The 13661-nt window shown below is 44.0% G+C and overlaps 1 protein-coding gene across 2 annotated transcripts in view; it reads left to right on the forward strand.

Annotated features, from left to right (window-relative positions):
- The window catches only part of SAMD4B (sterile alpha motif domain containing 4B), a 46568-nt gene that overhangs the window by 9987 nt on the left and 22920 nt on the right, over window positions 1-13661 (forward strand). For both annotated transcript variants that reach the window (XM_084860871.1, XM_084860870.1), the window contains exon 2: window positions 3974-4373. In XM_084860871.1, coding sequence (XP_084716997.1) covers window positions 4178-4373 — 196 coding nt within the window. In that variant the 5' untranslated portion in view covers window positions 3974-4177. The remainder of the gene's footprint in view (window positions 1-3973; window positions 4374-13661) is intronic.

Raw genomic sequence — 13661 nt, forward strand, 5'->3', positions numbered from 1 at the left:
GGTTGCAGGCACATCTGCAATAGGATTTGTGCAGGAGGCAGCTGATCAATGTTTCTCTCTCATTGATGTTTCTAACTCTCTAGCCCTCTCCCTTTCTCTCTGTAAAAAATCAATAAACTATAACTTCCTATTCCCTGAATGGATGTTGCCTTGGTCTCTGTCCAGATGAAGGTTTCTCTGGTGTTGGGAGGGCTGCACCTCTTTTTCTCTGATTTGGACATCCTCTGGAGAACAGTGTATGTATGGTGCAGCCCCTTCACTTCCTGGCCACAGTCAAGCCAACTGCATTTGGTGATAATCTACATGTGACCCAGTCAAGAAATGTTCCTAGGACATCATTGTCCTGTAATTACCGTATATCAAGGATTTTATGAGTTTCTTTTTTTTTTTTTTTTAATATATATTTTATTGATTTTTTACAGAGAGGAAGAGTGAGGGATAGAGAGTTAGAAACATCGATGAGAGAGAATCATCGATCAGCTGCCTCCTGCACACCCCCCACTGGGGATGTTCCCGCAACCAAGGTACATGCCCTTGACCGGAACCGAACCTGGGACCCTTCAGTCCGCAGGCCGACACTCTATCCACTGAGCTAACCGGTTTTGGCCGATTTTATGAGTTTCTATACCTTCCCAGTGATTGTAACAATGAGCCTGAGGTCCTCCCATGGAATTATCTCCATTTTACATCTGAAATTACCTTTAGGTCATTGTTCTACCCTCTTGAAGCTTCAAGACCTGTGTCTGTATAGTGCACTGCAATCCAGTTCTTGTAAGAATAAGCCCAGGAAATGAAGCAAATAGACGAGATGGCCCCCAACAAAGATCAGGAACAGCAATTTTATGCACTGGAGAAACAACTAGAAACTTAAGAGCAATGGTCAATTTTTCTACCTTAAAAAATCACATGGTTCATCTAGCTCCACCTGAGAATTCAGAAGCTGATATAATCCCTAAAGTTGTGATTGTAGAAGGATTGCATGCTAGAAGCCAGAATGCTGTTTGAGGGTCATCTTAAAATGTTTAATGTTTTTATGATTTTATTTTTAATGGAATAGACTTTTGTTGATTTACAATCTTTTACTTAGAAGGATCTGCCTCTCTTTTTAACTTTATAAGGAATTATAATAAAATTCTAGTGGCCTGTTGAAAAATAAAATAAAATAAAAAATCAATAAAATATATATATTTTTTAAAATGTCTACCCAAGTTCTCCTCTGGAATAAGTAAATAAATCTAATTCCTTTTCTGTGTGCTACCCCTTTAGATATTTGAAGTCAATTATGAAATTGCTCCTGAGTCTTCTCTTCACCAAGAGAAATTTCCTCGATGCCTTCAAATTTTTCTCTCATGATTTTCAAATCCCTTTACCATCCTGTAGGCCACTGTTTCCCAAACTTTTGACATATGTGTACCCCTTCTATAATTTTCATAATGCTGAGTACCCCTCGTACTCATGAGAACGTAGAATTAGGTGCAGCTAAGCACGGTGCAGTGCATATCCCCACCAAACTCTTCCCGTATCCCTGGAGGTATGGGTACCACACTTTGGGAAACATTGTAGTGTAGGCCATTCTTTCTGTCTTCTCCCCTAGGGCTGTAGAAACCCCAAATGTGACCTTCCATGCACACCTTTAAAAAAAAAAAAAATATATATATATATATATATATATATATATAGTCAATTTTATATATATATATATATATATTTTATTGACTTTTTACAGAGAGGGAGGGAGCGGGATAGAGAGCTAGAAACATTGATGAGAGAGAAACATCAATCAGCTGCCTCCTGCACAGCACCCACGGGTTGTGTCCGCAACCAAGGTACATGCCCTTGACTGGAATGGAACCCAGGACCTTCTGGTCCACAGGCCAATGCTCTGTCCACTGAGCCAAATCGGTTCCGGCATGCGCACCTTTTTTATTCATTCATTTGTGAACACCTTTTATGTGTCAGTCATTGTTCTGAGCTTTGAGTGATATAGCTTGTATTTTGGTGGGAAGTCTAGCTTGTATTTTGGTGGAAGAAAAAATTAACAAATATAAATAAGATGATATTTGAGGGTGCTGAATTATATAGAAATGAAATACTTTTAACATAATAGAGTGACTGAGATTGGTCAGGGAAGATCTAAGGAAGTGACATCGGGCTGAGACCTAAGTGACAAGTAGGAGCCAGCTATAGACAGGTCTGGGGGAAGAGGATTCCAATAAACAAGAAACAACTTGATACAAGATGAAGTTGGAGGAATCTTTCAGGGTCCTGTAGGATAAGATAAGAAGTTCAGTTTTAATATAAGTTTAAGTGCAATGGGAAGTCATTGAGGATTTTAAGCCAGGAGGCAACATTTGACTTCCCTTTTAAAAAGATTTTTGGAGGTTCCATTTTCTTCCACATTTGCTTCTTATATCCACAGGATTGATAACCAGGCCATTTTGCTCTGTTCAGTTGTCCCACAGAGGATTGGTGAGGTTAGTCACAGCCATTGTCAGGTGTACCTCGCAGCCTTCCTCAGCAGGAGCATGGAAGTTCAAGGAGATGGCAGTAGCTCCCTAAGATTTGAGCACAGCAGCTTCAATAGATCTTTGTATGGAGTTCTCAGTCCTCTTGGCAGCGAGAGGGGGATGAAGCCGAATGTGGTTTGAGGGTAAAGCCAAGGGCACTGGTTGCAAGAAAGATGGGAAATGTGAGTAGGGACCTGGAGCTGGAGACAGTTAGAAAAAGGTTTCAGAGTAGTGTCCACAAACCAGTCAACTGAAGAATAGGCCTGTTGTCTGTCCAGTTGACACAGCTTCTTTGTAGTTCCCGCCTAAGAGGAATTTGGACACTTTCTTAACTTGGGAGTTTTTGACTTTTGAAGTGTCCCCCTTGTCCTCAGATTGACATCCCCTTGGCTTGTAGGTAACATCCTCAGATCTCTGGGAGCCAAAGGGACTTCCCCACCCAGAGGACTTTGGTCAGGGTTAGTCTTCAGGAAAATGGAGAAGGGGGCTGGAAGAGATTCACTTCAGAGTAGATATAGATGGGATCTTAAACATCAGAGTTGCAACTTTTCTAGAATAAGAGCTAGAGTGGTGAAGGTGATATCCCCCTAGCCCATTTGAGATCTCTGAAAAGGCCTCTCTACCCTTACCCTAAGGTACTCAGACAATTAATTACTAATCAGGATTCACATACCTGAGATCTCCACCTCACCACCCACACACATCCTAACTTTGTAAGTCTTAGCTTGAAATAATAATAAATAGTTCATAGGGTCCTTTCAGCAGGTGAATAGCCACTTTGTCCAGATTTCGAAGGAGTGGGCCAGAGACAAACAAGGTGAGGGCATGTGCTTGGGGTCATATGCCTGCATAGACAAGTGATCTGGGGCCAGGTCTCCATTAATTCAGATTTTTTTCCCCTATAATGTGCATCTTCTATTTTCCATTTACCCTCTGCTTTAAATTCATATCCTTTGGCCCTAGCCAGTTTGGCTCAATAGATAGAACATCAGCCTGCAGGCTGAAGGGTCCCAGGTTCGATTCTGGTCAAGGGCACGTGCCTGGGTTGCAGCCTTGATGTCCAATAGGGAGCTTGCAGGAGATAGCCGATCAGTGATTCTCTCTCATCATTAACTTTTCTTTCTATCTCTCTCGCTCTCTCCCCTTCTCGCTCCCTCTCTGAAATTAATAAAAATAAATAAGTAAATAAAGATAAATTCACATCTTTTTGCCCTATGACAACCAGGCCTGAGGGGCAGCATTTTTTCCTTAGTCTAGGGTAGGTCTAGGGTAGTCCTGATCAAGCCTTTTCTCTGGATCTGAAGATTAGAGGGATGGTTTAGGATCTGGTATTGGCTTTACCTTTCTCCCAGGAGCTCTACAGAGTGGATAGCCTGAAAGAGGAAGGCATGAAGACGCCTAACCCCCTCAGCACTAGGTCATTTCCAGCCCCTTCATTCTATCTGACCCCTTGCTTCCTTTTCCAGGAGCCTGGAGAGGTGTGGCTGGACCAAGACCTCCCCCGATGTGAGCAGGTTTCCTCCCCCCACCACCTATTGCCACCACGCCAGGGAACGTCCTCAAGCCCTGGCCTTCAGGGAAGAGGTAACAGGAGCCCAGAGCCGAGACCATGTGACGGCGCTGGCCCTGGCCACCGCCGTACCCCCCACCCTGGCCCCAGGCCCGGCACCATGATGTTCCGAGACCAGGTGGGCATTCTCGCTGGCTGGTTCAAGGGCTGGAATGAGTGTGAGCAGACAGTGGCCCTGCTGTCACTTCTGAAGCGGGTCACTCGCACCCAAGCTCGTTTCCTGCAGCTCTGTCTGGAACATTCTTTGGCGGACTGCAATGACATCCACCTGCTGGAGTCAGAGGCCAACAGTGCTGGTAAGTCTCCAGTCCCAGAGATGGGAGTAGGGGGGAGACCTAGAACAGGAATAGATGTTAGATGGTTGAGGAGGCCTACCCAACAGTGGTGCTAAGAAATGTATGTTCTAGATTTGGTGGGTGAGGAGTCCCTGATCTCCCAAATTGTCATCATGGCTTTCCTGGGGCTTGGTTGCTAAGTATCCTCAGGCATGGAATGGGGGACTTCTGAGGGTGGACAGTGCAAACTGGAAACTACCCACAGCAAAGGAAGAATCATGTAGGGTGGCTTGTCTGTGAACTGAAAAAGACAGACTAAAATCATTACCTATGAAAGGGGAATTGAAGGTGAGCATCAGTTCATTTTTCAAGTTCCAGGACATCAGAGCTAGGAGGGTATTTTAGAACTCTTCCAAATTTATAAGTTTTCCTATACTATCCTTAACCCCTGAAAGGTAAGTTGTACTTAAAGCTTCAAGAGAATATTGAATTTAGATGTAGTCCATATCAGTTTCCTTACCACTCTGTAGAGCAGTAGTTGCCAACCTTTTGGACCTCACAGACCACCAGTGGTCCAAGAACCACTTGTTGGCAACTCCTGCAATAGAGAGTGCTCTGTGTCCCATGAGGTTGGCACTGGTATGAGTAAGCCAGATTTCTCTAGAACCATTCCCAAGGGCTCTTGGCATAAACAGGAGCCAGGCCAGAGAACCATCTCAAGAGACTGTTAAAGCCATATTGGCCTTATGGATCCCCACAGGCTTGATGGAGACCTGTTGTCCTTGGTAACAGGTAAGAGAGATGGAGACCAGTGAAAAGGTCGAGTCATGCACACCTGAAAGCTAGCTGGAGAGAGGGACCCCATGTAAAGTGTGTCTAGACCCTTTCCACCTTCTTCCCCATAATAATAGTTCACACTGAGCCCTTACAGCAAGCCAAGTACTGGCTTTACTTTTTATTTATTTATTTATTTATTTATTTATTTATTTATTTATTTATTTCAGAGAGGAAAAGAGAGATAGAAACATCAATAAGGAGAGAATCATTGATTGGCTGCCTCCTGCACACCCATTACTGGGGATTGAGCCCACAACTGTGACCTCCTGGTTCATAGGTCGACACTCAACCACCAACCCATACCGGCCAGGCCTGGCTTTACTTTTATAGTAACTTCAAAAGCAGTGTTCTCTGGTGTCTCTAGAGTCAAATGTCTCAGTTCTGTTACTTGCCATATTTAACCTTTCTGAGCCTTGGTTTCCTTGTCTTAAAACTCAAGTTGATATGTCTTTACTTTCTAAGATGGTTGAGAACTCTGAGACTAGTGCCTGTCATGTAGTAAACACTCAATAAATGTAAATTGTTGTGTTTATTGTCAACTCATGTAGTCCTCCCAATAAACCCAGGAGATAGATACAGTTATTATTCCCATTGTATAAGTGAAGAAGTCAGCATGGGCTGCTAGGATTGGGGTTTGGGGAACCACAGCTGCCGAGCTTCCCTCATCTCCCCAGGACCACCTGCCTTAGAAATAGTCACTTGTTTTTTACCCAGTTTTTAGGTACAAATCACAGAAGCACCATGGTTGTAGGAGAAGATGGTTCCTCAGACCAGGAGTCATACCAGTTTAAGTCCCAGTCTGGGGACAGTGAGCAGCAGTGACCCAGCTTAGCTGCAACAGGTCCAGAGCTCCACCATTTGATAGCCTTCTCACTCTCTGCCCTAGCACCATGGGCAGGAGTTTTGTGGTTGTAATATGGCTCTGCACCCAGAATGGGGGTTGCTTTGGGGTGGGCCAGTGTCTTGCATATAGCTTTGTCACATATCTTCACAATCCCATCTTGTGCAGGCAGATGGATGAGCACTGAGTGCCAGTGTTGACTACATATCAGATTCACCATTGTGCTTATTGCTGTTTATTTATTAGAGCATTTTTTGTTCTTTAGTTGTTTTCAAAACTTGTGATAAAATCAAACCATTTGAAAGGCGAAAAGTGAAGTCTCCCAGACTTCCATGTTCCTAATTTGTGTGTATTTTGTGAGATATTCTGTGCATGTATGAACATAGTCATATTTTCCCTCCAGCTTTCTCATTGTTTTGATTGCTTTATCACATAGAACACTTTGCATATTAACCAGTTGTGTGTGTGTTTTTTCACTTGAACAATAATAACTTGAAGATCATTACATATTCAGCACATACATGTATACCTCATTGTTATTAATGGTGGCTTAGTAGTAAGAATAGGTAACATTTATAGAACCCTACCTGAGTATCAAGCAGTGCAACTACCTTTATTACTCATTTAACCCTCCCAAAATCTCTAGTAGGTCTCACATTTCCTTTATTTTACAGATGAGGAAACTGGGGTCTGGGAAGGTTTAGTGACTTGCCCAGAGTCATCTAGTCAGAAGTAGAGCTAGACTTGGACTTTATAGAATTCTTGCTGTTGACCAGTAGACTCTACCACACAGCTTTACTTTTATAAACAGTTCTGTAATGAGTAACCTTTAATCATCTGTAGGATAAATTTCTAGAATTCTGTGGGATTGCTAAGTTTGAAGTTATGTACATTTCAGTATTTATTATTACTACATTGCTCTTGAAGAAACCTCTACTAGTATACAAGGAACCTGAGGCTCATTCAAGATGGTTTGCATTGGTATATTGGAGGTAATGCCTAACTAGTGTTGAGAATTGCTGTGGAATGAATTGACTAATAAATGAATATATGAATCAAGGTTTTTATCCTGAATCCCATGTCAGAGAATACAACAAGCTAATACTTAAATGAATAGAGAAGTAGGGGAAATTTAGAATGAGAAAAGAGGGAGAGCCATGGTATCTTCCATAATCAGCAGGAAGCCTGCCAGGATTAGAGCGAAGCATCACAAGAGAGAGAAATTTGCCAAAACCGGTTTGGCTCAATGGATAGAGCGTCGGCTTGGGGACTGAAGGGTCCCGGGTTCAATTCCGGTCAAGGGCATATACCTTGGTTGCAGGCATATCCTCAGTAGGGGGTATGCAAGAGGCAGCTGATCGATGACTCTCTCATCGATGTTTCTCACTCTCTATCTCTCTCCCTTCCTCTCTGTAAAAAATCAATAAAATATATTTTAAAAAAAGAGAGAGAGAAATTTGATAGGATCTTGGATGCATCTTTCCTAAGAAGTAAATTTTGTTGGGCCTTTAATGCGTCTTTCCTAAGAAGTAAATTTTGTTGGGCCTTTAATGCCTCTTTCCTAAGAGACACAGGGTTCTAAGACTAAGGAGGTCTGTGTCTTCTGATTTGCTCCCACACTCAAGTACAACAGCCACCTTTGTGAAGGAAGGAGCTCCTTCCTGGGCTTGAGTGCCTGCCTCGTGAAAGGAGCTGTATGCATCCTCTGTTATTCTTCCTCTGTTTATATGGCCTTCCCATTCCCTGGTGTTTCCCAAACTTATATCATTGGCATAATCACCTAGTGGGAGAGGAGGTGACTGTTAAAATTCAGGTTCCCAAACCCACTAACTTAGAATCCTGAGGGGATGAGCTGAAACCAGTTTGGCTCAGTGGATAGAGCGTCGGCCTGTGGACTGAAAGGTCCCAGGTTCAATTCCGGTCAAGGGCATGTATCTTGGTTACTGGCACATCCCCAGTGGGAAGTGTGCAAGAGGCAGCTGATCAGTGATTCTCTCTCATCGATGTTTCTCTCTATCCCTCTTTCTTTCTCACTGTAAAAAATCAATAAAATATATATATTTTTTTTTAAAGAATCCTGAGGGGATGGGTTTGGGAACAAGTACCCAGGTTCTTTTGCTGAGCCAGCAGTTTGAACAATGAAGCCCTGCTGGATTATTCATTTGTCATAGGACAAATGGGACTAGGAATCAGGACACCCAGGAGTTCCAGATCCAGCTCTGCCACTAACACCTCTTGAGACCTGGGACAGCCCCACCCATCTTGGACCTGAGGATCCATATCTGGAGAGTGAAGACGTTGTTATAAATACTCTCCCAGTACCTTTTGGGTTTTGAAAGAATGCACCAGCTCTACCCGGTGTGGCTCAGTGGATAGAGCATTGGCCTGCAGACTCAAGGGTCCCAGGTTTGATTCCGGTCAAGGGCATGTACCTTGGTTGCAGGCACATCCCCATTGGGGGGGTGCAAGAGGCAGCTGATCAATGTTTCTCTCTCATCAATGTTTCTAACTCTCTATCCCTCTCCCTTCCTCTCTGTAAAGAATCAATAAAAAATATATTTTTAAAAAAAAAAAAAGAAGAAAAGGAAAGAATGCGCCAAAGAAGGCAGACTTATGGCCATGCATTACTTTGTTTGTATTCTTCTAAAACAATAGTTCATAATATTTTATGGGATGGATCCATCAGTGAATCTGTCCCTCATCCCCACCAAGATGCATAAACCAAATCCTGAGTTCATTTCATCCACCAATTCCCTTCTATTTCAGGGTCTAAAGTTCTTCAACTTTTCAGATCCCTTCGGGCCAAGAGGGCTAAAATAGTGAGGCAGGTCCTCTGCCATTTTCTGAGTTTGTACTCCATATCTCACCCACCCAACCCTGCTACTTCCTCCAGTTCTCCCAGGGAGACTCTGGGTTCAGATTTGGGTTTGGATCAGAGCTGCCCACCTATCCATCTCCTCAGAAAGGATGGGAATGCAGAGGTCTTGAATTAGGAAAGTGGGTCCTAACTCTGGCTTCATGTCAGAGTAATTCAGGCTCTTTATTAAATAAACCTGAGGCCTTTTCCAGAGATTCTGATGTTTTTTAAGCTCCCTGGGTGACTCATGAGTGCATCCAGTGGAGAACCATTTGTCTTGGTGCTGACACTGATTTAGGGTGGGCCCAGAAATGTGTTTAGGGTACTGTTGTGTGACATGTTGAGGGTGAGGGCTCAGAAATGTGTTTAGGGTACTGTTGTGTGACATGTTGAGGGTGAGGGCTCAGAAATGTGTTTAGGGTACTGTTGTGTGACATGTTGAGAGTGAGGGCTGTGAAAGAGGGCTCTCATCTGAGTTGTCTCTTCGTCTCAAGCAACTGGGCAGTGCCCCAACCTAGGCAGCAAGCAGTGGTTTCATGGAAGCAGAATCTGAAGTCAAGGAGAGGCCCCAGGTTTCCTTTTTGTCATCCCTGTTCCTTTTCCCAGTGCTGCCTTCCCTGCCCATTTGGAGTTATAACAGTAATTTTGTCTCTCTTTCCCCTGATGCTGACTTGGACCAGAAGGTTGGAGCCAGAGAGGCTGAAATCCCCTTCCCTTCCTGGTCCTATAGCTTCCTGAGTCACATTTCCTGCATTTCTTTCCTCCTCTTGTCCTCTGAGTCAGAGTCCCAATATCCAGCAGGTTTAAGCCCCTCCCTCTCTGGCTCACTGAAACTGGGTGGGGAAACTGAGGTCAGGAGGGTGCCATGGCTAAGTGAGTCACTAGAACTCAACTCTTATGCCTACACCCTCCCCTTTCAAACTCTACTGACATAGTTCATCAAAGAAAAATGTGAACCCCCAGACTCCCCCATGTTTGTGTGAGCTGAAGTGAGGCAGAGAAGGGCATGTTTGGAGCCAAACCCCAGCCTCTAACTCCGGGGTCTTCAAACTACGGCCCGCGGGCCACATGCGGCCCGCAGAGGAGTCTGATCCGGCCCGCCAGGTTTTTTGGGCAATGAGCGCAGCCGAGGTGTTACAGTAGGAATTAGTAGTTCATATAGTCCGGCCCTCCAGCTCTCTGAGGGACCGTGATCTGGCCCCCACTTTAAAAAGTTTGAGGACCCCTGCAACTAGTGCATGAGGCTGCCACAATTGTTGCAACAGTCAGCACATAAAATGGGTTTGCTCTTATGGCAGTCTCCAAGATATATTTGGCTCCTGTGATTTGCCAGGACCCAGGTTCATGACCTACTTAGCTCTGATCACCTGGCCCAGAAAGGCAGTCTTATGCAGACTACCTCATCTTCTCTATGCCTGTGGACTCCAACTTGGCAGCTTGTTGAGATGCAATAGTTAGCATCATGGCATTCCTTAACCCCATCCCCATTCACCCACCTCCAGAATTTCATCATTGCTTATTGTGCCTCTGGCTCAAAAGAATCGGAGATATGTACATTTAGGTAAATAACTGTGAAACTCCCCAACCCTGTTGGGAATCTTAAGAGGGAGACTCAAATGTGCCCTCCTATATAAATTGCTTCTCCCCAGTCTCAAAACAGCATCTTCAACCAGGAACAGCAATGACAAAATGCATGGAACAGCCAAAACCGGTTTGGCTCAGTGGATAGAGCGTCAGCCTGCGGACTAAAAGGTCCTGGGTTTGATTCCGGTCAAGGGCATGTACCTTGGTTGCGGGCACATCCTCAGTAGGGGGTGTGCAAGAGGCAGCTGATCGATGATTCTCTCTCATCGATGTTTCTAGCTCTCTGTCCCTTTCTCTTCCTCTCTGTAAAAAAATCAATAAAATATATATATATATATTTTTAAAAAGACCTACGTTTAAAAAAAATTCAACTTGTTATTCATGACATTATTAAAAATAAAAATAAAATGCATGGAACACTTTACACATGTTAGATGCTTTGCACAGTTGTCTTTTTCTCTCTCTCTACACACACACACACACACACACACACACACACCTTTATAGGAAGGGAGAGGGGAAAAAAGAGATAGAAACATCATATGAGAGAGAGTCATTGATTGGCTGCCTCCTGCATGTGCCCTTGAGTGGAATCAAACCTGGGACCCTTCAGTCCACAGGCTGATGATCTATCCACACAGCCAAACCAGCTAGGGCTCATTGACTTTTACTATAGTCCTGTAATGAAGTGGTTTTTACTTCCCCATATTGTACAGAAAAGGAAACCAAGACTCAGAGAGGTTAAAGGACTGGCTTTCAATTATTTTAACTTAAGTCATAGAGACAGCTGGGTTTTCTAATCCAGGCAAGTTTGCCTGTTGAATTTATGCTCTTACTTTGCTAGGTCAAAAGAGAAGATAACCTGAGGCCATGGGGATTCTAAAAGAACCCATTATACACACATAGACACCACTATCTTCAAGGGGATCATCTGGGTTCAATTGTGCAGGTATTCATTGGGTCCCTGCTATGCCTCAACTCTGAGCCAGACTTTTTTGATCTGGGCAGGAAACTAGAAGTTCCATCCCCATCCCTCATCTGCAGCCCCAGCTGGGCTCACCCCAAGGGGCCTGAGGCTGCACAAATTCCTTGGACCAGTGCCACTGCTTACTGATGCTTCCCAGTCATGGGAGGCCCACCCTCCCCAACACACCACCGCACAGACACATAAACACATATTTCCCTAGGACCCACAGTAGAACAAGGTCCTTCATTGAGCCTAATCCTTGGGGCTGTTCTGTCACATCCCATGGCAGTACCAGAGGAGAATCTGTGTCCCTTAGCCTTGGGGTCCCACAGTACCCTGGGTTGGGGGAGGAACTAAACAAGGCCTCTCTCTGTCCCAGATGCTTCTGGCTACCCTGAAGGCCTAAACAGCAGTGATTGAGAACATCAGGATAGGGCTGAAAGGGCAGGCTGACTGCTGGAGAAGGGAGAAAAACACCAATCTTTGAGTCACATACTGAGTGCTTACTATGGGCACTGTCGGGTGCTTTCCATTCATTGTTTCCTTAAATCCTCTTGGCAGCCCTATAATCCCTCTTTTACAGAGGAAGCATATTACCCATGCAACTAGGTGACACAGTTGGGATACAAGTCCTTGACTTTGTCCCTAATTTTAATTTATATTTTCTTCCTCCCATCAAGAACTAAAAATCCAGGGACTGAGTCAGGGAAATAGGGTATCAGGGAATTCCTTTCCATGTGATCCAGTGCCACATGGAGCTGGGAGGACTAGAAAGGGGAAGGCTCCCTGAAGTCAGGAAGGCCTGTCTAACTCTGGCAAGAGCCTTAGATCTGGAGATGACCCAAGAAACAGCTTTGTGGTCATGGGAACTAGTTCAAGAAAAGAGACAGATTGCCTGGCCAGTGTGGCTCAGTGGTCGAACTTCCACCCATGAACCAGGAGGTCATGGTTCAATTCCCAGTCAGGACACATGCCCAGGTCTCAGGCTCCATCCCCCGTAGGGGTCGTGCAGGAGGCAGGCAATCAATGTTTGTCTCTCATCAATGTTACTATCTATCTCTTTCCCTTCCTCTCTCTCTAAAATCAATAAAAACATTAAAAAAGAAAGTTTACCCAAAACCGGTTTGGCTCAGTGGATAGAGCGTCAGCCTGCAGACTGAAAAGTCCTAGGTTCGATTCCGGTCAAGGGCATGTACCTTGGTTGTGGGCACATCCCCAGTAGGGGGTGTGCAAGAGGCAGCTGATCGATGATTCTCTCTCATCAATGTTTCTAACTCTCTATCCCCTCTCCCTTCCTCTCTGTAAAAAAATCAATAAAATATATTTTTTTAAAGAAAGTTTATTTTTGTTTGTTTATTTTTTTTAAGAGAGAAGAGGATGAGATATCCTACTGTTGAGTAGCAGATCAAAAGGGAATCTGAAAAGCCAAGGACAGGGAAACTTGGCATTGGAGAGAGTAGAGGGTTATGGGTGAAGTTCCTCCCAATTCTGGAGGCAGACAGCCCTGGTTTTGGATCTTGGCTCTTCCCTTTGGGGAAGTGACTTCACCTTTTTAAATCCATTTCCTCATCTTCAAGATAGAGATGCTAAAACGGGGTTGGGTTGAGAATGAAAAACAAGTATGTTTTGGGGTTTTTTTTCTTTTTTTTTTTAAATATATATATTTTATTGAATTTTTACAGAGAGGAAGGTAGAGGGATAGAGAGTTAGAAACATCGATGAGAGAGAGACATCGATCAGCTGCCCCCTGCACGCCCCCCACTGAGGACGTGCCTGCAACCAAGGTACATGCCCGTGACCAGAATCGAACCCCAGACCTTTCAGTCCGCAGGCCGACGCTCTATCCACTGAGCCAAATCGGTCTTGGCAACAAGTATGTTCTTAGCATAAAGTCTGGCTCATAGTAAATGCTCAGTTATTACTATTGGGTCGGCAACTAAGTGATTGCGGATTTTTAAAAGAAAATCAAAGACAATTTTTTCATGGAACTAAATAACTTTATTCTGTAATGTATTGCCCATTTTGATCAATGACCTTTTGCCATCTTTCAGGCAGCATCATAATCCCACGTTCAAAAAACTTCTGGTTTTTATTAGCAAAAAACTGAATCAGGTACGATTTGACATCATCATCATTATTGAAATTTTTACCATTCAAGGAGTTTTGTAAAGATCGAAACAAAAAGTAATCAGATGGTGCAAGGTCAGGACTATATGGTGGATG

This window comes from Pipistrellus hanaki (assembly GCF_964339955.1).
Source record: "Pipistrellus hanaki genome assembly, chromosome: 15".
In the NCBI taxonomy this organism is placed as follows: domain Eukaryota; kingdom Metazoa; phylum Chordata; class Mammalia; order Chiroptera; family Vespertilionidae; genus Pipistrellus; species Pipistrellus hanaki.